At 44.6% G+C, this 22,670-nt stretch overlaps 1 protein-coding gene across 4 annotated transcripts in view; it reads left to right on the plus strand.

The window, feature by feature from the left end:
* Positions 1 to 1,472, plus strand: part of ST8SIA5 (ST8 alpha-N-acetyl-neuraminide alpha-2,8-sialyltransferase 5) — a 106,266-nt gene extending 104,794 nt beyond the window's left edge. For all 4 annotated transcript variants that reach the window (XM_033934986.1, XM_033934994.1, XM_033934978.1 and 1 more), the window contains one exon: positions 659 to 1,472. In XM_033934986.1, the coding sequence (XP_033790877.1) occupies positions 659 to 1,121 (463 nt within the window). In that variant the 3' untranslated portion in view covers positions 1,122 to 1,472. The remainder of the gene's footprint in view (positions 1 to 658) is intronic.
* The last annotated feature ends 21,198 nt before the right edge of the window (positions 1,473 to 22,670 follow it).

The following is a 22,670-nucleotide window of genomic DNA, read 5'->3' on the forward strand; positions in this document are numbered from 1 at the left end:
TTATAAATATGCTGACTGCAGTGTTTGGGGCTTTGTTTTTTTTTCCAATGTTCCCAATTTAATTTTATGGCATTGACAAGAAACATAATGCTCTCTTAGGCTTCCGCGGCTGGTGTCATGATTATTGAAGTTGTCCAGATCGTGCCACATCTGGGTAGGTACAACTGACATTTTGGCTGAAACCAGTGGCGTAGTAATGGTGGGGGGAAGTGAGTGGGGGTCAGGCGCTGACACCCCTCCTCCTCTCTACCCCACTGTTTCTTCCCATTCCTCCCCTCCACCCACTTGACCCCCTTCCCCCGTACCTCTAGGGGAAGTTGCTGTTCATAGCTGTCAACAATATACTCTTTGCGACCCCGTCGGCTCTCACGTGGGTGCCGCACATAGGACGTGAGGTCAGAGGGAGAGACGACGGGGTCGTGGGGAGCACGTTGTTGACCTCCGCGAGGTAGAACTTCAACTAGAGGTACGGGGGGAAGGAACATGGAAGGTGGGATAGGAAAAGAGCGGGGGGCGGAAGACTCTCACCCTTGCTACGCCATTGGCTGAAACCTTGATTCTACCTACCCAGAAGCGGCGAGACCCAGACAACTGCAACACTCAAGAGACACGATGGCTGCTCTGATGACTTGTTCTTTTTCTTTTGTTGATGTTTTAGATTTCACAAGCTGGAGAAATGGAGGAAACCTTTTTATGAAGCGTTGCAGGTATACGAAAATGCCTCTGTCTTGCTGCCTGCATTCTACAACACTCGTAACACAGACGTCTCCATTCGGGTCAAGTATGTGCTGGATGACTTTGAGTCCCAGCAGGCCGTGTATTACTTTCACCCGCAGTATCTCATCAACGTGTCACGCTTTTGGTTCATTCAGGGAGTGCGGGCCAAGCGGATCAGCAGTGGCCTGATTCTGGTTTCCGCAGCGTTGGAGCTCTGTGAGGAGGTGCACCTCTTTGGTTTCTGGGCGTTCCCCATGAACCCCTCAGGAATTTTTATCACTCATCATTACTACGACAACGTGAAACCCCGGCCTGGTTTTCACTCCATGCCATCAGAGATCTTCAATTTCCTGCACATGCACAGCAAGGGTATCTTACGGGTTCACACAGGTCCTTGCAGCTGATGAGAAGGAGAACTCAGCTGGGAAGGCCTCTGACAGGATACGTTCTTGAAAGAGGTTTGATGGCATTGCCTTCTGACAGAAAATATGCAATAATTGTTGGACTTAATGTTCTCAAGATGTAACTCCCACTCCATGCTGGATTTCCCCCGCTGGACAAGCAGGTGAAATAATTGTGTGGCGCACCGATCAGAGGAATATCAGCACTGCCCTGGAAACTACGAGGAAGGAAGCACATCTGACAAACTCAAGAAACACTCCCGGTTGCAAAACACACATCCACACCGTCCTAACTCCACACGTTCATATGCTCACATACACACACCTCACACCACATCAATCGACACCCCCCCCCCTTCACTTGCATATACTCATATAAATACACACATCTCACTACACCCCCCCCCCAGTGCTTTCCTACACACACACAAACTACACTTTCATATGCTCATATAAATATACACTCCCCAGCACTTTCCTATATTCACATACACACGCACACATACGGATAGCACATTTTGTAGTTTTCATATTTTTAACATTAAGAATAAGCACCAATTAGAACTCATGAGGTAGTTGCTGTAGGTTTTTTGGACTCACGCCTGCACTTTGTTCATTTGCACACACAATGATATTCCCTCGTGAGGGGTACTTTTTAATTACACTTCTACTTCTAAAGGGCAGGCTTGTAACAACGGACGGTTTTCAGCAATACCGTTTTGGCGCTAGTGAAAAGCTTCTTTTATCTGTACTTAAGCTGCTTGCCATTTACTTCAGGTGCCCCCTCCCCCCATTAACTAACTCCTTTAGCACATGCTTTGAAAAGACCAGATGGTCGAAGTCTAATTCCCGGTGGTTTTACTTTTTGTAGCTCAAATGCAGTAAGTCTTAATAGGGTTAGATTATAAGGCAGCCGGTCTTATCACTGGCTTGCTTGACACTGTGAAAATGCTAATTAGCCTTTCCCGTTGCGGTATGGCAAGAGATCTGGCTCTGAGAAAGTAATGTGCTGGAGGGGGCTCCTGGAGGCTCTCTGGAGACCCTGGTAAATTATATTTATGAAAAGAGAGGACAGCCGAGCTGGCAGACCCCTTGATGAGAAATTGGCAGTACCCCATTGCAAAGCATCCAAGTAATGAAGAGCTTGCTGTAGGCGGTTAATAGATTTCACGAGTGATGTATTGCTCGAGGAAGGCACCATTGCAATCTCAGAAGCTTGATTCCTTCTGTGTGCTTTAGGAGTGTTTATCTTTCGAGCTTCCCAAGATAAATTGTCTTGCCCTGCTTGAGTCAAAGCTAGTGTGAAGAGCAAGTGATGTGCCATCTGGAACTAAAGGCTGTGGACCTGATAGTCAGTCTGCGGAGTAGCCAGAATAAGTTAAATGCCAACCCCGGCCCTATCTGGATAAATTTTGCAGCCTGCCTTCGCTAGGGTTATGGGACGTCCGGATTTCCCCGGACATGTCCTCCTTGTCGAGGGGGTCCGGACGGCTTTTCAAAACCCAGCACTTTGTCCGGGTTTGGAAAAGCTCACTCGAAATTGCGTCGGGCAGGAGGGCACCCGCGTGTGCCCGGAGGCTGCGCGATGACATCGTACGCATGTGCGCCTAACTTCATCACGTCGCCTCAGCGCACGCGGAGGCCCTCCTGCCCGACGAGAGCAGGCAGCGGCGGGCAGGGCTAGGGCGGAACTGGGGCATAACAGGGCGGAGATGGGTGAAACTGGGTGGGCCTAGGGGCGGGCCTGGGGGGGGGTCCAGATTTTACTAGAGTAAAATCTGGTAACCCTAGCCTTCGCTCCACCCTCCATCTGCCTCTTTCTTATACGAGTAGTATCAGGCTGCTCTGTTAAGTTTTCAGCTCGATATTTTCTGTACAATGGCTGCAAATTTTTGCAAAAGTCAGTTATAAGTTTAGACCCAAATTCTATAGGGCACACCTAAAACTTTGACGCCGACTAATAATAATAATAACTTTATTTTTGTATACCGCCATACCCCCGAAGAGTTCTAGGCGGTTCACATTGGTTAGACAGAGATTACAAGTGGTTACATATCAAATTGATCGTAGAGTTGCGAATAGCAAGGAGAGAAGAAGGGGGGGGAAGGAGGGAGACGGGGGAGGGGAGTGGGTCAGAAGGGGGGAGGCGGAGGATAGAAAAGGGGAATTAAGGGTCTTGGTCTCGAAATAGGTGAGTTTTGAGTAGTTTTCTAAAGTCAAGGTAGCTGGCGCCGACTAGTGTGGCACTAAATGTGGTTCTGCGTATAAAAGCTATGTGCAAGTTATAGAATCATGCTTAGCGCTGGCTAAGCACGATAACTTTTAGGCGCACCCATCTGTCCCAGCAGGCTGACAATCTGGAGTTCTAAGTGACTTGCCCAGCGCCCCAAGGAACAGGCTGGGATTGGACTCGCGACCTTAGGCTGCTGAGCAGCAGCTCTAACCACTAGATCGCCCTTCCATGTGTAATTGGGCAGTCCTAAGAGTGCCAAGTGATGTGTTTAACTGGAGACAGGACCATGGTTTCAAGTTTTATTTAAAATATTTGATATAATCGCAATATCCAAAATCCAATGCGATTTACAAAAGTTAAAAATAGAAAAGATAGAATATCCGACCAACAGGACATTAAAAACAAATTATGACATAAAAATACAATTGTGAGGGGGGGGGCTAAAAAAAATTGGATTAAATACAATTCCAAAACAAATGAAAAAGGAAACATCCATGTATAAACTCCTATGCCGTTATGTGCTAAGGCCCTCTTTTTCTACGGTGCGTGAAATCAACGCATGCGCTAACCGATAATGCGTCCATAGGATAACATGCACGCATTAGCATTTAGCACGTTTACTGCGTGATAATATTTACTGTGCGCTAAAAAGCATAGCACACCCTAGTAAAAGAGGGGGGTTGGTACTACCTTGTCGAATAATGCACATTTCTTCATAATTACCAATTATTGGCTACTGTGGAATCATATAAGTGGTGGGTACATCTAAGCATCAGTTTACAGTACTCTCCCGATATTCGCGAGGGTTCCGTTCCAAGAACCCCTACGAATCTTGAAAAACGGCGAATATGTTTTTTCGTGGGGGAGACTGGAGAGGGCAGCGGGAGAGGCAGGAGAGAGCAGCCGGAGCGCCGGTGAGTGAAGGAAATCGCTCGCTGTGTGCTCCGACCGCCTCTTCCTGTACTAAACTCGGGTCTCGCCAATCAGGAGCTGGTTGGCGGTTCGTGGTCAGAAAATACCACGAATGACCGGGACCGCCGACCACAAATGACTGGGGGAACACTGTATATAATTACCTTTATTATGGGCAATGGCCTGACCCCCGTCCACTTTGAGTTCATTACCCCCCCCCCAAACTATAGTACACTGGCTGGCTGGTGGGGATGCCCAAACCTCTCCAGCCAAAGAGTTCCGTAGCCCAGACCTCCCCTGGTGTGCTTTTCAGCCTTTGACCCCGACACTCCTTGCACATGCTCAGTTCATGCACATGAGCTGAGCAAGCACCATAAGTGCCGTGTCAACAGCTGGAAAGCATGCTACTGACTACTTCTCGGTCCTTTATAGAATACTAGTTTAGCGCACATTTCATGCCTAACTTGGGCACGAGCGTTTATGCCTGCCAAAAGCTGGTGTAAACGCTCACATACAACTTCTGTAGGTCAGGTGGGCAAATTCAAGTTTTTAACCATGTGCCTAAATCCTGGGAACACCTCTTCTAGTACGACAGAACTTGTGGGTGTTGAATCCCCTCTTGCGAGCATTCTTGTTGGGAGCTTCATTTGCATACTTTTTTGCTTCTCCTCTCTTACCTCTGGGGGCTGTTCTTCAACTCCTTAGTTCTACAAGTGAGACAGTAGGAGCTTGTCTTTTCTGCTGGTGTTTATTTTCTTTAAATCAGAGTCTTTTTCGCTCAGTTCTTTTGAGAGGCTTTTAATGCTGCAAAGAAGTGTGGGATGAACACAGAGGATCTAGAATCAGAGAATAATATTTATTGAACTAAGGTCAGTACTAGGCAGACTTGCACGGTCTATGTCTGTATATAGCCATTTGGTGGAGGATGGGCTGGGAAGGGCTATTAATGTAGAACATAATCTTTTCCAGAGAAAGGAAAATGGTAAAACCAGAGGACACAATTTGAGGTTGAGTGGTGGTAGATTCAAAGGCAATGTTAGGAAATTCTACTTTACGAAGAGGGTGGTGGATGCCTGGAATGCGCTCCCGAGAGAGGTGGTGGAGAGTAAAACTGTGACTGAGTTCAAAGAAGCGTGGGATGAACACAGAGGATTTAGAATCAGAAAATAATATTAAATATTGAACTAGGCCAGTTACTGGGCAGACGGTCTGTGTCTGTGTATGGCCGTTTGGTAGAGGATGGGCTGGGGAGGGCTTCAATGGCTGGGAGGGTGTAGATGGGCTGGAGTAGGTTTTAACGGAGATTTCGGCAGTAGGAACCCAAGAACAGTACAGGGTAGAGCTTTGGATTCTTGCCCAGAAATAGCTAAGAAGAAAAAAATTTAAAAAGTTTAAATTGAATCAGGTTGGGCAGACTGGATGGACCATTTGGGTCTTTATCTGCCATCATCTACTATGTTACTATGTTTATCCCTGGGACACCTCTGGCTGCGGGAGAGCGCAGGCTACAAGGGCTAGAGTCTGCTTCAAAGGGGCAGGCCGCTCTGCAGTGCAACCCACTTGAGCAGCCTGCACTAACAGTTTGAGGGCTCAAGGACCGTTCCCTTGGAAGCACCACTCGCTCCAGGTTCATCCGCAGTGGGCTTGAGCACAGGCTTTAAGGCTCCGTGATGGTTTTCCAGGATCAGGGCCGACTGCTTTCTCCCCCTCCCCCCATTTTGGCATACTTGAGGTCTGTAGTGAGGGTGAGCTCTCTGGCCTGTGGGTTGGGCCTGAGAAGCAGTCAGAAAACAGCAATAAATCGGCAATAAATATAGAAAGGGCAAAACCCTGGGGAGAGTGCAAAAAATACAACAACAACAAAAAAACCCTCAATAACAATAAACAACCTAAATGATCTCACCCCATACATCATAATGTCTCCTCTGTAGTGAAAATTTTTATTTTGTAATGCACTCTAACCCATTGGACTCCCACAGGGACCCTCCTCTAGCCCACGGGACTCCCACGGGGACCTCCCTCTAGCCAACGGGACTCCCACGGGGATGGAAGGCTTTGGAAGCAGGGATCGTCCATATAATATAATGGACATGTCAGCCTTAGTAAAAGAGGGGGTTTATAAGTTAATTACCTGAACAGAAAACAAAAAAAGGGTTCTACCAAAGAGATTCCACATGGAAAACAGCAGCGCAAACACAAAAGAAACTGTGGAATTGATGATCCTGTCAGAAGTAATTGCTGCTTTTTATGGGGACGGGCGGGGATGGAGGTAATTCCTTGCGGGGATGGGTGGGGACGGAGAGGATCCTGGCGGGGACGGGTGGGATTTCTGTCCCCGTGCAACTCTCTAATTTAGACAGGACATTTCGTGGTTGGGGAGATTATGGTAGAGGAAATGATACAGCCTAAGTGGTTTACAGTTAGATACTCAACTATTTCTCCCTATCGGTCCCAGTGGGCTCACAATCTGACTATATTGTATTGTTTTCAGAATTTTGTTTTTAGGATTTGACATTTATGTTTATGTATTAGTTTTTATTAGTTGTTCAATGTATTTTAATGTGTATTGGATGTTTTTAAAATTTTTATTCATGTATACTGTCTTGGTGTGCTGCTCAAAAAGCATAGCAACATAGTAAATGACGGCAGAAAAAGACCTGAATGGTTCAAGCAGTCTGCCCACCAGCCACACTCATTATCCACTCATGATTAAATTGTCTTTCTTTGGCATTTCTGGGACATAGCCCATAAAAGTGCGCCTGGCACTATTGTTAAGGCAGTTAGTTAAATTTTCATAAATGTAACTCATGTAATACTTGAAATTACGATATATGAGAATGGCGTACTAATATAGAAATTGCCTATCACATCATTATTAAATTAAAAGCAAGGAGGAACAATCCACCAAATGCTTAAATGGAGATCTTCTACAACTCAGAGCAGTACTAGAGATTTCATTAACATTAAAAGCTCCAGATGCAGGTGCAAAATTGCTTCCAGCATCACATCCAGTCATGCAGCTCTTAAAGTACTTGAATACCCACTGTAGCCATGGTAACTAGGTTTCTGTGGAGTAACTGGAAGGTAGACAATAGCCTCCATTTTGTTGTTATAGAGGCCCGTGAATAAAAAGGAAACTATTAGGACTCGTAATGTAAACATTACATCTGTAAAAGATAAAATGCTACTTGTTTCTACCTATTTAGTTATACGGTGTAGGTTTTGGCTTCAAAAATACTTTAAACCAAACTGAATTAGCACCAAGACATACCACACTGATCTAATGTGTTGTTTTGGGCCCGGCAGCCTTCTCCGTCACAGTAGGAGTACTTTTTAGAAGTCGTTAGATTCTATTTACTTGCATAAAAAGTGGTTTTGTGTGTGTCTCATTGGCATATAACATAAGAAGTGATTTTAAATAAGGTTTCAAGGAAGCATATGGGAGTAATTTTATAACAAGTCCTTTATGAGTGAAGGCCAGGTCGATGCCTGTTTTATTATGGAGCTACTATGAGTCTCTCAGACTTCTGGCTAACTTCTAGTGTAGGGTGAAACGGACAGCTAGCGTAACGTTGGCGAAGGGACTAGCGCAGAGACAGCAGGAAATATTGAATAACAACGATTTTCACTGCCTATTTTCAACAACACCCTGCCCGGGATCTAAAAGTTAAGTCCTTGTTTAAAAACCATAAGTTTAAGAACTAAAAGTGTTTTTTTTATTAACAGGGCAGGAGGGGAGCATGAGCCAGTGAGGTTAATTCCCTTTCTAGTGTGCTTGTGAAACATATACAACATACGGGGATCTGAGGCTCAGCCCCTTAGATAGTAACCAAAAAGGAATTAAGTTTATGAGCTATTCATAGTGGATTTACACCTCTGGATAACTTTGATTAAGAAAATTGAAATGACATTTGAGAAGGGTATTTTTTGAAATAGATCAGGGGTGTTCCCAGAAATTAGGCACGATGTTAGAATACCCGCATTTGCACGCCTAATTGCCATCAGTTAGGTGCAAGCAATTACGCCAGCTTTTGGCTGGCATAAGTACTTACGCCCAAAGTTAGGCACAAGGGGCCTGATTCTATAAACGGTGCTTAACTCCTAGGCGCCACTCAGCATGGTTGTCAATCAACCGCTAGGTGCCATTTACAGAATCACACCTAGCGGTTCTTAAGCAGGCTTAGACATTGATAGGCATCCTAGCGGCAGGTGCCATTACATTAGGCCAGGGTTTTCCTGGCCTAATTTATCAGCGTCTAACCACACAAGCCTAACGATGCCTACTTTTCAGATAGGCATTGTTAGGCACTGCTAGGCACCGTGACTCGTGCGTTGCTAGGCGCCTTGCGGAATTCTGTAAACGACTTTAATGGTTTAAAAAAAAATTTTTTTTTTGTTAAATTAGTTTTTAATGGTGTGGTCAATTGCCATGCCAATTAAAATCAGAAAAATTAAGTTGCGTGCAAATTTCGGCTAGGCATTGCTAGATGTCACCGATTAGGGCGCCTAGCGGCACCTAACCTAGGTGCCATTTATAAAATTCTCTCCAAGAAGCGTACCAACAAATATTCTGTAAAGGGCACGCTGCGAGAATACTATCTTTATGTGGATCATAACGGGGGCCATTTACTGAATCTGGTCCTTAGAATACTGTGACAAGACTCGGTCATAAAGTCAAGCCTGACTTATCCACAGTGAAAGTTCATAGACATAACCGCGGAAGACAAAGGCGCGCGCCGACAACTGAGCGCAAGACAAAGGCGCGCGCCAAAGAAAATGACTGTTTTTAGGGGCTCCGACGGGGGTTTAGTTTGGGAGCCCCCCCCTACTTTACTTAATACAGATCGCGGCAGCGTTGTGTGTGGTTTGGGGGGTTGTAACCCCCCACATTTTACTGGAAACAACTTTTTCCCTAAAAACAGGGAAAAAGTGAAGTTTTCAGTAAAATGTGGGGGTTTACAAACCCCCCCCAACGCCCCCACAACGCGGCGCGATCTGTATAAAGTAAAGAGGGGGTTCCCCATGCCCCCCCGTCAAAGCCCCTAAAAACAGTAATTTTGTTTGGCGCACGCCTCCGCGCTGCGCCAAATTGTCTGCGCGCACCTTTGTCCCGGCGCGCTTTTGACCTAACACCACAGTGAATATTCATGGCACTAGATAGCACTAGTACATACATCAATTTTCAAAAGAAATTACTTTCTATTCTCTGTTCACTAGTACATCTTTTTTCATATTAGAATGTTTACCTAAAATGATGGCAATACAGGTTGATACAAATCTAAGAGACATATTTATTGAAGTGTGCTAAGCCAGTGGTCCCCAACCTTGTCCCGGAGGACCACCAGCTAGTCAGGTTTTCAGGATAGCCCTAATGAATATGTATGGAGCAGATTTGCTTGCCTTTCACTTTCAATATATGCAAATCTCTCTCATGCATATTCATTAGGGCTATCCTGAAAACCTGACTGGCCGGTGGTTCTCCAGGACAGGGTTGGGAACCACTGTGCTAAGCAAATGCTCAAGGGATTTAGTGTGGGCTTGCATTAATGACTACCACATGCTAAAAGTGGCATGCTAAGAGGCCATTTTACTAAAGGGCAATAAGCCCTAACGCACTTAACGCGTGAAAAACAGGCTACCGCAAAATGCGTTAAAGCATTTCATAGCGGTTTGCTTCTTTGCACAGTATAACCCTTGGGCTAGGTATTTTTGGGAAATATTTTTTGAGGGGGTGAGACTTGGGTGGAGAATGGTCCTGGAAGCATTCATATTACTGTGGGCCGTCTAATGCAGAGTTAATGTGGGAGCAGTTTACCACTTCCTATTTTTTAAGGGGTATGGGATTGGATATGTGCTGCCTTTCTGTGGTTATAATCAAAGTGGTTTACGTATTGGGCCCGATTCGATAAATGGTGCCTAAATCAGTAGACACTGTTGAAAATGGCAGCTACCACTTCAAAGTTGTTAAAACACACTCGGATTAGGAAATTGGAGGACTGGGCGTCCAAGTGGCAGATGAAATTTAATGTGGACAAATGCAAAGTGACGCACTTTGGGAAGAATAACCCAAATCATAATTACCGGATGCTAGGGTCCACCTTGGGGGTTAGCGCCCAAGAAAAGAATCTGGGTGTCATCGTAGACAGTACAATGAAACCTTCCGCCCAATGTGTGGCAGCGGTCAAAAAAGCAAACAGGATGCTGGAAATTATTTTAATAAAGGATGGTTAACAAGATTAAGAATGTTATAATGCCCCTGTATCGCTCCATGGTGCGACCTCATCTGGAATATTGCATTCAGTTCTGGTCTCCTTATCTCAAGAAAGATATAGAGGCGCTAGAAAAGGTTCAAAGAACAGCAACCAAGATGGTAAAGGGGATGGAACTCCTCTCGTATGAGGAAAGACTAAAATGGTTAGAGCTCTTCAGCTTGGAAAAGAGACGGCTGGGGGAGATATGATTGAAGTCTGCAAAATCTTGAGTGGAGTAGAACGAGTACAAGTGGATCGATTTTTCACTCCATCAAAAATTACAAAGGAGGGGACACTCAATGAAGTTATCGAGAAATACTTTTAAAACCAATAGGAGTAAATATTTTTTCACTCAGAGATTAGTTAAGCTCTGGAACGCGTTGCCAGAGGATGTGATAAGAGCGATTAATGTAGCTGATTTTAAGAAAGGTTTGGACAAGTTCCTGGAGGAAAAGTCCATAGTCTGTTATTGAAAAAGACATGGGGGAAGCCACTGCTTGCCCTGGATCGGTAGCATAGAATACTGCTACTCCTTGGGTTTTGGCCAGGTACTAGTGACCTGGACTGGCCACTGTGAGAACGCGCTACGGAGCTGGAGGGACCATGTAAGGCTATTCTTATGTTCTTATTTAAAGTTAGATGCCATTTACTGAATCGTGCCTAGCAATGCCTAACTTGAGTTAGGCCTTTCTAGGTGTGTCTAACTTAGGTGCCAGTATATTAGGCCAGGGTTTTCTTTTCACGCCCAAACTCCACCCTTAACCACATCTACTATTCGGGTAGGCTCTTCACCTATAAGGAGCCTACTGAGTTAGGTACTTAAACTTGAAAAAAAAATAATTCTTAATTGTCTACTGACGCTGGAGTGCACATTGCTTAGCGCAGGATACATACCATATGCTGTCACTTGTGCTGTTATTGTGGGTGCACTTTTTACCTCTTCAAGTTAAAGCGCATCCATGCTAATTGGAAATAAATAGCCCATGATAAAGGGGAAAGGGACTGGGAATTGTATACCGCCTTTTTGTAATTTTACAACCATACTCAAAGCGGTTTACATACAGGTACTTCAGGCAGTTTTCCTGTGTGTCCCAGTGGGCAGCGGAGGATTAAATGACTTGCCCAGGATCACAGGGAGCAGCGCGGGGTTTGAACCCCCAACCTCAGGGTGCCGAGGCTGTATCTCTAACCACTATACCCCACTCTTCTCCGCTAGAGCATATATGTGCAGGGGACCTTCTGGGCATGCTCCTAACAGCACACAATTTGAACTTGCCACGCATTAGTGTTTGCTGTTAAAAAATTAAATTACTTACTGCATTTCAGTTTACGGATTCCTAAAATGTCTGTACGGGTGCTGAGTACTGGGCATCGCAGGCTGTGTCTACAATAGCCCACACTAGCCATTGTTAATTCCACATTTGCCATTGCAAAGGACAATAAAAAAAAAAAAATACTTGTTTATAAAGTCAGAATAGTGAAGTCGTTTATTACTAGTGATGTCAAAGGACCTTGAACTGTGCCATATTGTAATCTCCATGAATCTTTTGCAAGGAAAGTGCTAGATGCAACCTGAAAAAAGCTCAGTTAAGACTACCCTGTGCACCCAATGTCAGTTTTCTAAAGCCTGTAGCCTTTTAATAGCTTGCTTCTTGTTTCTAGACTGTAAGCCTCTCAATGTAAGCCATAACGGAAAGAGTAATCAGGGTTCCTTTATGTCTATGTCACTGTGCTTGAAAGAAAAATTGTGTCTCTTAAATAAAAAGGTCTAACCATTTTCTTGGCAAATAAATTTGTCCTTAAAATGTATTTATTTATTGTGTTTATTGGGATTTATTAACCACCTTTATGAAGAGATTCACCCAAGGTGGTAATTTTAGAGGTTTGCTGTGATCATTTTGTTCTGCTATGCGGTGGCATAGCGAGGGTGAGCAGTGCCCCGGGACGGTGGCATCTCTTCCCATCCACTTCTTCCCCGCCCCCTCCAGCCGCAGGCACACACCCCTTCCCTCGTACCTCTTTAATGTTCCCGGTGCAAGCAGCAACTCCAACGCGCCAGGGTCGGCTCTTCCTCTGACGTCACGTCCTAGGCGCGGGTCCGGGAAGCGATGTCAGAGAAAGCCTACGCTGGTGCGAGCAGCAGGTTGGAGTTGCTGCTCGTGCCAGGAACCTTAAAGAGGTACGAGGGAAAGGGTATGCGCGTGGTGGGGGGGGGGGGGCATAGAGGACGACGAACTTGTGAATTGCTAAACAAAAGACAATTAACACTCCTTGGTACCATGTCCCCAAATCTATTGAAATAGCATTGTTTTCATCGAATTACGAAAAATCTGGAGAGAGAGAAAAGAGTTCTAATATAACTAGGAATTTCATTCCAAATCGTCGTAAAGCTGTACGAAAAGGAGCGAGAGATATTACCTACAAGCTATATCCATTTCACTGAAGGGCATGAAAGTTTGTACTTCTGAGAATGCCTTGAAACAACAGACCGAAGAGAATTCCATGTTAGAGGGACTATAGGCAAAAATAGACCATGGATAATTCTGAATATCATACAGGCACATTTAAATCGGATTCTTAGATGAACAGGGAGCCAGTGAAGATTTCGCAGCAATGGAAGTACATGATCAAATTTCCTTTCACACAGATCGGCCTTGGTTCCCCCTTGCCCTGAATTTCCGTCATGATAAAACACTACCTCTCAAATTCTGTAAATGGTGCCTAAGGTTTACATGTATGAGTGCGTGTAGCCAAAGTACATGCACAACTTAATTGAATAATAGGCCTAATCAGCGCCAATGATTGGTAATTAACGCCTCATAATTGAAATTAATTCGACGTTCCACCTGTAACTTAAACATAGAAACATAGAATATGACGGCAGAAAAGGGCTGTAGCCCATCAAGTCTGCCCACGCTAATGACCCACCCCCAGACTTCACCCGGCTAGAGATCCCACATACATATCCCATTTCTTTTTGAAATCGAGCACGCTGCTTGATAGGTGTGATTCTATAAAAGTTATGCCTGAAAAGGGAACGTGGTTGGGGGCAAATCATGGGCACCATTTTAAATTATGCAAAATTTATAAAATATGTGCCGATGTGTGCACCCAACTTAGGCGCAACCATGTAGGCTTGGTTTTAGCTGGTAAATGACTGCACCTAAGTAATGCGTTACACAGCAGTATTTTGAGCGATTCTATAAAAAGGTACATGCACTTTGTAGAATTGCACTGTTCTAATTGACGCTGATTTTTTAAGGCTATATGTATATATACAGTATCTAATATAATAAAACGGTAAGCCGCGCATGCGCACTTCCTAAGCGTGCGTCCGTTTTCTGTGAGCTGTAGCACACATAGGAAGTGCGCATGCGCGGCTTATGGTTCTTTCAAAGACGCAGCGGTGGCTCCTCTCACGATCCCTGCCTGCGTCGGACTTCCGACGCAGATGGGGATCATGAGAGGAGCCACCGCCGCGTCTTCCAACTTAAAAAACAACAACTCGCTTTTAAAATCTTCAGCCGCGAGCGACAGCTTGCCGCACGTGCCCCAACTTCCCAACGCCAAGCGCCCTTTTAAAATCTTCAGGCGCGAGCGGCAGCTTGCCGCACACGCCCTGACCTCCAAACCCCCCTGCCGGTATCTATTTTTCCTCCTCCTCCATCTCGCATGCTCACAGCGTTTAAATGAAAAGCGCTGCGCTGTGCTGCCACTGGCCTCAACATCTCCTCTCCACTGCGGCCCGCCCTCTCACAACTTCCTGTTTCCGCTAGGGTTGGCCGCACTGTAGAGAAGACACCGAGGCCAGCAACAGTGCGGTGCAGCGCTTTTCTGTGAGGCAAGTAAATTTCTGTGGGGCATATGCACAGGGGGAGCAGGAAATGAATGCTGCTGGACGGGGGAGGGAAAAGGAAGGGAACAGGGGGAGCAGGCAAGGGGTGGGTGCACAGGGAAGAGGGGGAATGCTGCTGCTACACAGGGAAAGGGGGAATGCTGCTGCACAGGGAAGGAGGGAATGCTGCTGCTGTACAGGGAAGTGTGGGTGAATGCTGCTGTACAGGGAAGGGGGGAATGCTGTTGCTGCTACACAGAAGGGGAATGCTGCTGTTGCTGCACAGGGAAGTGGGGGAGGGGGGAAAGGGAAAGCAGGCCAGGGAGCAATCTTGGTTTACTTTGGGGGGAGATAAAAGGGGGCCATGGAGCGAGACAGAAAGATAGGCAGGCAGCGCACGAGAATGAAAAACAGACACACAGAAAGACAGCAGGCAGGGAGAGAAACAGAAAGAAAGAAACACAGACAGGCAAAGGGGGCCAGGAAGAGAAACAGACAGAAAGAGGGAGAGAGACAAAGAAAGGAAGAAAGAGACAGGGGCAGGGAGAGACACAGAAAGAAAGAAAGACAGATAGACATATTCTAGCACCCGTTAATGTAACAGGCTTAATGACTAGTATATATATATATATATATATATATATATATATATATATATATATATATATATATATATATATATATATATATATATATATATACATACAGGCCCTATATGTCTCATGCTAAATATATGAAAGAAGCCAAAAGACCAGGATTCTAGAAACAAAGTTGGAGGGAGACACTTTTAAAGGAACCTATTGAGAGATGCTTGCTTGGAACTGATAATGGACAAAGTACTACACAAGATGAGGGTCAAATTTTGAAGCTATTCACATGGGTAAATAGTTGCTCACCTATGTAAAAAAAATCACATTGAATGTTGTCTACCTCCATTTCTGCTTAAAAAAAACTCATGCTGATCAAAGCATGGGCACCTTTACTAGCTAGGATAAAAAGGGGCAGAGTTGAATGTAAGAAGGTTGGAGGGTCAGATGGAGGGAGGTCTGGGGAAAAAGGAGGCGACTCAGTTGAAAAGAAATTGAAGGCCAAATGGCAAGAGGCCTGGGGAAAAAGGGGGAGTCATATGGAGGGAGGCTGAGGGTCAAATGGAAGGAGATCAGTTATGGAGAGAACTTGGGAATCAAATGGAAGGTCTGGGAAAAAAAAGTGGCTGAATTGGATGCAGGGAGGTTGAGGGTCAGATGGAGTGAAGTCTAGGCAAAAGGAGGGTAAGTCAGATGGAGGGAGGTTTGGGGTCAACTAGAAGGTCTGAGGAAAAGAAGGTAAATCAGATGAAGGGAAGTTGAGGGTCAGATGGGAGGTCTGGGGAAGGAAGTTGATGGTCACTACAAAGAAGCTTAAACTGCTTTATCAACCTCTCTGTGCAATGTGAAACTGGATTAGGCCATGCACGATAATTATTCCCCGCACTATCACAGAAAGTGGTTGTTTGACTGAACTTCAAAGTCTTTGTGGAACTTCTCTCCAGGGCGTCTATACACCAGATGAGCATGATCATCAAGGATTTGCATTATGCTCTCATCCAAAAAGACAACCTGTACAAATACAATAATGGCACAACATGATTTCACTATCACTTGAGCAATTGGAATGCATAATAAAAGTTTTAAAATTAAATATATTAAGTGTTTTTAAATGTTCAATTATTAAACAACATTTCCTGTACTTGATTTTAAGATATGAAATGAATAAAGATTTAAAAAAACCAAGAAAATAAAATTAAGTATTCAAAAGGAAGTGATTCTGAAGCTGTGAAAACTTTAAAAATTTTAAAAATCGCCTTGGCCTAGTCTTCTGCAGTCAAGGATGAATGTTCATTGGTCCAGGATAATCTTTTCTTCTTCATGGCTTCTTTGAGCAATGGCTTTCTCAAAAGAGTGCATGCCTTAAACTCTGCTCAAAAAGGGCAACAATGAATAGTTCTCACACTTGCTGTCACTGCTCGTTATCTCCACTCCTGCTACAAGCGCTGCCAAGTCACACTCCTGTTGACCAATACTTGGTCATCCCTAGCACTGGACAAGGATTTCCGACCACAGGCAGAAATTATTCTTGGCAACAAAGTTTCACCTCTTGCCAACTTTTCTCGACAGAGGAGAGACTAAAAAGGTTAGGGCTCTTTAGCTTGGAAAAGAGAAGGCTGAGGGGAGATATGATTGAAGTCTACAAAATCCTGAGTGGAGTAGAACGGGATCAATTTTTCACTCCATCAAAAATTACAAAGACTCAATGAAATTGCGGGGAAATACTTTTAAAACCAATAGGAGGAAATATTTTTTCACTCGAATAGTTAAGCTCTGGAACGCATTGCCAGAGGTTGTGGTAAAAGCAGATAGCGTAGCTGGTTTTAAAAAGGTTTGGACAAGTTCCTGGTGGTCTAGAAAATGGATTTAGAAATGGTCTTTGTATTTGTGGTCTGTTTCCTTACAGGTCCCAGAAAATGTTCAACTAGTTTGAGATATAAGATGTGAATCTGTCAAGGAGAAGAGGAGAGATGGCTGGTAGAAGAGGTCTGGCCTCTAGCCTGAAGACCACAGGTACGTGAGGAGAAGTGAAGATTCTAAAGAGCTGGAGATACAGGGGAGAATGGACAAGAACCCAGGGGATCTACTGAGCATTCATGTGTTGTTATCTGAGCTGAAGTATATTTTTGATTTTGTGTATTTTTTGAAGAAACTGGTTAGTATGGCATCTACAAATATATTAGGCATATAATAAACTATATTTTTCCAAGGTTTTATTATCAGATATCAAAAAAACCATAAGCAACCTTAGATATTTTCAGTTATAACCCGTTTAAAGACTTCAGCGGTGCAAACTAGAGGTTTGCACAGGAACGTGAATCGCGGTAATCCCCCCTAACCCACGGGACTCCCATGGGGATCCCCCTCTGGCCCACGGGACTCCCACGGGGACCCCCCTCTAGCCAACGGGACTCCCACGGGGATGGAAGGCTTTAGAAGCAAGGTTCGTCCATATAATATAACGGACACATCAGCTTTAGTAAAAGAGGGGGTTTTTAAGTTAATTACCTGAACAGAAAACAAAAAAGGGTTCCATCTGAGAGGAAAAGGAAGATAAAAAGAAGAAGAAAATCATGGAAAATTCTGGTATAAAGTCCTTGTAAGTCCTTGTATGATACAGGTGAAGCAGGATAAGTCCTTTGGATAACAGTAAAGGTGAAGAAACCAGACCACAAAGAAGAAATCCCCCCCCCCCTTTTCTCCCTCCTGCTTTAATAAACTCAGTATATTAACAATGAAAAAAAAAAAACATTTCATAACCCACTTGCCAGCTGGCATATTAAGCGAAACTTGTAAGAAACAAGACTTAACTCTGATGCATGGCAATAGGGCTCGCACCTGGCAAAGATGAACACATCTCATGGTCAGAAAATAGAATTCTCAAGAATATCATTTAGCAAGACATGTCTTGTGATAACACAGCAGGGAGGGGGTTGAGACTCGGAATTGCTTATATGGTAAAGGAAAGGGGCATTTGCGGGAAAAGGTTAGGCCTTACGGTAAACTGAACAGACGTATAGCATGACACAAATGTATAAGCCAATAAATGAATCTACTTATGTAATGACGTATAAGAAAATAACCAATAAAGATGTATCAGGTGATTTAGACCAACGTGGTGTTGACCACCAAGAAATGTATAAAATCAGGCCTGTAAGCGGAAGTAAGCAGAACAGACATCAGAGGATCCTCAGGCCTGAAGATCACATTCTGTTACTCTATATACTGAATGATTTATTCTTGTAAGCTGTTACTGATTGCTAATAAATATATATTTGTTGATTAACACCAGTATATAGTGTGTGAGGTCTCCATTTCGAGGTAGGCCTAGACAGCGGTCTACTTCACATCAAAGAGATTCCACAGGGAAAACAGCAGCGCAAACACAAAAGAAACTGTGGAATTGATCCTGTCAGAAGTAATTGCTGCTTTTTATGGGGACAGGCGGGGATGGAGGTAATTCCTTGCGGGGATGGGTGGGGATGGAAAGGATCCTGATGGGGACGGGCAGGGATGGGTGGGATTTCTGTCCCCGTGCAACTCTCTAGTGCAAACTGTGTGTAGATTTCATTCACAGGTTCACTAGCACCAAAATCTTCATCGGTCTATTTTTTTATAGTTTTTCGTTTTTTTAAATTGAATCCAATTTTCAACAACTATATTTTATTCCAAAACTCATCTCTTTTATGAAGCATTGCAGGGGATCTTCATCCAACATAGGCTATGTTTCGCCCAGGGAGCTTTATCAAGGTATTTCCCCTGACAATAAAAAAAGAGATATCGATAAATATAACTCGACCATAGCTAGTCTTAAAAATTTTTTTGACTACCCCACAGAAGCATAGCTTAAAATCTATTAAGGTAATCTCATTAGATATACTTCAATATACTTAAACCCATGGAGGGACATAATAAAAAAAAGCGTCTAAGTCCCCTTTTGGCCTAAGTCTTTAAACATTCAACCCAGAAGCAGGGAAAGTGTCCATAACCAAAACAAACGTCCTTGTTTTGATTATGGCCTTCCTCTGCCTAAACGCCCAATCACCACTACATCTAAAAGTACACCCACACCACGTCTACACTTTTCAGCCATAATGGAACAAAAAAATGCCTAAGCCACAAATGTCCAACAGAAGGGCTTTTAGGCAAAGGAGGAGCCAGTCCTTCGCCTAAAAGCTGGATTCTGTAACCGGTGTCTGTCAAAACACCAGTTACAGAATCCCCCCCTCCACAACCATCCAGGCAGGAGGGTGCCCAAGCCCTCCTGCCATGTCAAACACGACCCCCCCCCAACAACATCGGGCAGAAGGGAGCCCAAGCCCTCTTGCCCCGCCGATTAACATCGAGCCAGGAAAGAGCCCAAGCTCACCTGGCCCCAGCGACCCCCTTCCCCCCGCAACTGGCTTGGGCCAGGAGGGAGCCCAAGCCTTCCTGGCCCTGGCGACCCCCCCACTGCTACTCGATTGGGCCAGGAGGAAGCCCAAACCCTCCTGGCCCTGGCGACCTCCCCCCCCCCCCGCCGCTACTCGATTGAGCCAGGAGGGAGCCCAAACCCTCCTGGCCCTGGCGACCCCCCTTGCCGCTACTCGATTGGGCCAGGAGGGAGCCCAAGCCCTCCTGGCCCTGGTGACCCCCTACCCCCACCCCCACTACATTATGGGCAGGAGGGATCCCAGGCCCTCCTGCCCTCGATGAACCCCCCTCCCCCCAACGTCCACCCCCCCAGAACCCCCGATCGGCCCCCCCAGCCGACCCGTGACCCCCCGGCCGACCCCGCAACCCCCTACCCCCACCCCCTTCCCTGTACCTTTTTAACGTTGGCCGGACAGATGGGTGCCAAACCTGTCTGTCCGGCAGGCAGCCCACAGCAGAATGGGGCTGGATTGGCCCAGCCCTCCCAAAGCCACGCCTACAGTTGGGGACTAAGGCCTCCTGGCCCAATTGAGTAGCGGTGGCGGGGGGGGGGTCGCCAGGGCTAATTGCGGCAGGGAAATCCCCAATTGGATGAGCCTGCAGGACTTCTTGAAGCCACGCTTGTGGGGAGTCCTGCCAGCTCAGCTGATCAGGAATTCCCCTGCTGCAATCAGCTGATGACTATATTCAGGATACCCGGCAAAGACAGGCGCTGGAAATGTAGGCTAGGGGTTTCCAGGCCTACACTTCCAGCGCTTATATTTGCATAAATCGCATCTAAGTAGGTGCTTTAAGCCACCTAATGCCACTTCCGGTGTTGACCACATCTACTTTGGCATTTGGCAGCCTAAAGCACCTACGTAGACGTGATTCCAGTGCCCTTTATTTGGGTGCTGGTAGGCGCTTCAACCTCACAAATTTTTGCCATTTCTAATGGCGTTCTTACATTAATTTAGGTTTCAGGTTTTATTAAAATTTGATAAAAACGCTTTCAAAAAAATTTCAAAGCGATTTACAACAGAATTGAAATAATCTTTGAAACATAAAACAAAAGACATTACTCATAATGTACTTTGGGGAGGATAGAGGGGAGAACTACAATTTAGACAGGAAAGCACAAAAAAGGGAAAAAAAACAACAGGAAGGGGTCAGCAATTACCTAGAAAGAATTGCGGTTTAAAATGTGCCTGAACTATGAGAGATAACTGGGCTACCCAAGTATTTATTATCTTTCAAAAGCGTCTGTGCAAAGATAACATTGAGTGAACCCTTGAATTTCTCCAGGGTGGATTCTTCTCTAAGGTAAAGAGGTAAATGATTGCAGATTTGAGGAGCGGTGATCGAGAAAATTTCCACACTGGTAGGTTTTAGAATTCCACACCATTCCTCAGGAGTGGGGTGATCACTTAGGGACCCACCCCACAAATTTCTAACTTCAGGAGAACCGTCATATAGCGCATGACATCTCATTCCCTACATTCCTACCAGAACTCACAGATCCATTTATCACAATCAATTAATTTCCCCGTCATACAGTGCACAAACATATCTGTCAATCGATTTTCTCAGTTCACAGCCCCCAATTCTAGAACCCTCTTCCCTTATCCCTAAGACTGCAGACTTCGTTGGAATAAATCAGAGCTAAAGACATTCCTTTTTGTAGATGCCTATTTCTAATCTACCTCTCAGCTCTGTTTTATTCACTTCCTGGTTGAATACAGAATGCAATGCACAAATGCCCTCTTCTTCTATCTCCCCCCTCTTTTCTATCAAAAATTTTAGTTCTACCCCCTGCCCTCACTTTCATGTCAATGTTTTCTCACAGATTCCTCTCCCTTTCCCTAAAGTTAGATTGTAAACTGCTTAGGAGGTAACTACTTTAATGCAGGATAGCAAATACAGTGCTCCCCTGTGAATTCGCGGTCTGCGGTTCACAGTCCCAGTCATTCACAGTATTTTCTGACCACAAAGGGGAGACAGGAGAGGGCAGCTGGAGAGGCAGAAGAGGGCAACCGGAGCGCCGAGTGAAGGAAATCACTCGCGGTATGCTCCGACTGCCTCTTCCTGTACTAAAGTCAGGCCTCACCAATCAGGAGGCGGTCGGAGCATACAGCGAGTGATTTCCTTCACTTGCGGGCGCTTCAGCTGCCCTTTCCTGCCTCTCCAGCTGCCCTCTCCTATCTCCTCTGCCTAAAAACTATATTCGCGATTTTTCAACATTAGCATATCGGGGGAGTACTGTATATAATAAACTTGGAAACCTGGGCTTTTCATTAATACTCGGAGATCATGGGTCCATTATAGTAGGCAGTTGAAAAAGGGCTGGTACTCAATACCTCCAAGTGCTGTATCAGGAAAAGCCCTGTTTTTAGGACTGTTGTTTTGGATTCAGAAGTCCAAAGAACAAAAGAAGGACTGTGGAATGCAATGATCTTGACAAGGCATTTATTAATGAAACACTCAATAACTAAATTAGGCAAAGTCTTCTTTACCAAAAACAAGCACAACAGTCAAAACTGAAGACTAACATCAAGAGGAGTTCTTGCTCTTGTCGCAATACCGCTCTCAGAGACCTGTAATGGTTAAACACAGCTGTGTTTTAAAACCACTTTAACAGGTAATTGGTATCATTCATTGAGCCGGTATATATATATTGTATATTTTTTGTGCACACTACTGCAAACAACTATAAAGCTCTTATAAAGTGCAAAGTGTAATAAATATTTAAAACGTATATCAAAAATTTGTATCAAAATTACTTAGAAATTGCACTTATCTTATAAAAGCTGGTTTGTAGTTAACAAATGGCTAAACGCCCTACGGGACCCATTTCACCATATGTATTGGCTTCTTCAGGGGTCATATCATTGAAAACTACAACAAAAACAGAAAAACAATATTTTAAAAAACTTACTACAACAGTGCTAGAACAGATAATAAGTGAAGGAATGGACATACTCACAGTGCGACGTAGATTTCGTCTGCACATGAAAAAATGGCGCTGGCAATTTTTGAACGCCGCGCATGCGCCCTTTATCCTCTTAATCGCGCATGCGCCTTACTAGAATAACATTCACCAAATTTCCTATTTAGAAAAATATGCTATTTTTAAAAAAAGGATTTAGAAAAATTTAGAAAAACTTTAGAAAAATTTAGAAAAATTATTAGAAAAATTTAGAAAAATGAATACCAGTCTATGTTAGAATTTAACCCCTGTGGTTTTAACGTATTTAACCTAAAAATCCATCGAGATTCTCGCTGGTGTAACCTCCGTTGTCTATCGCCCCCCCCTGATGTTATGTATTTACAATCAAAAATATT

Source organism: Geotrypetes seraphini, chromosome 1, assembly GCF_902459505.1.
Source record: "Geotrypetes seraphini chromosome 1, aGeoSer1.1, whole genome shotgun sequence".
Taxonomy (NCBI): Eukaryota; Metazoa; Chordata; class Amphibia; order Gymnophiona; family Dermophiidae; genus Geotrypetes; species Geotrypetes seraphini.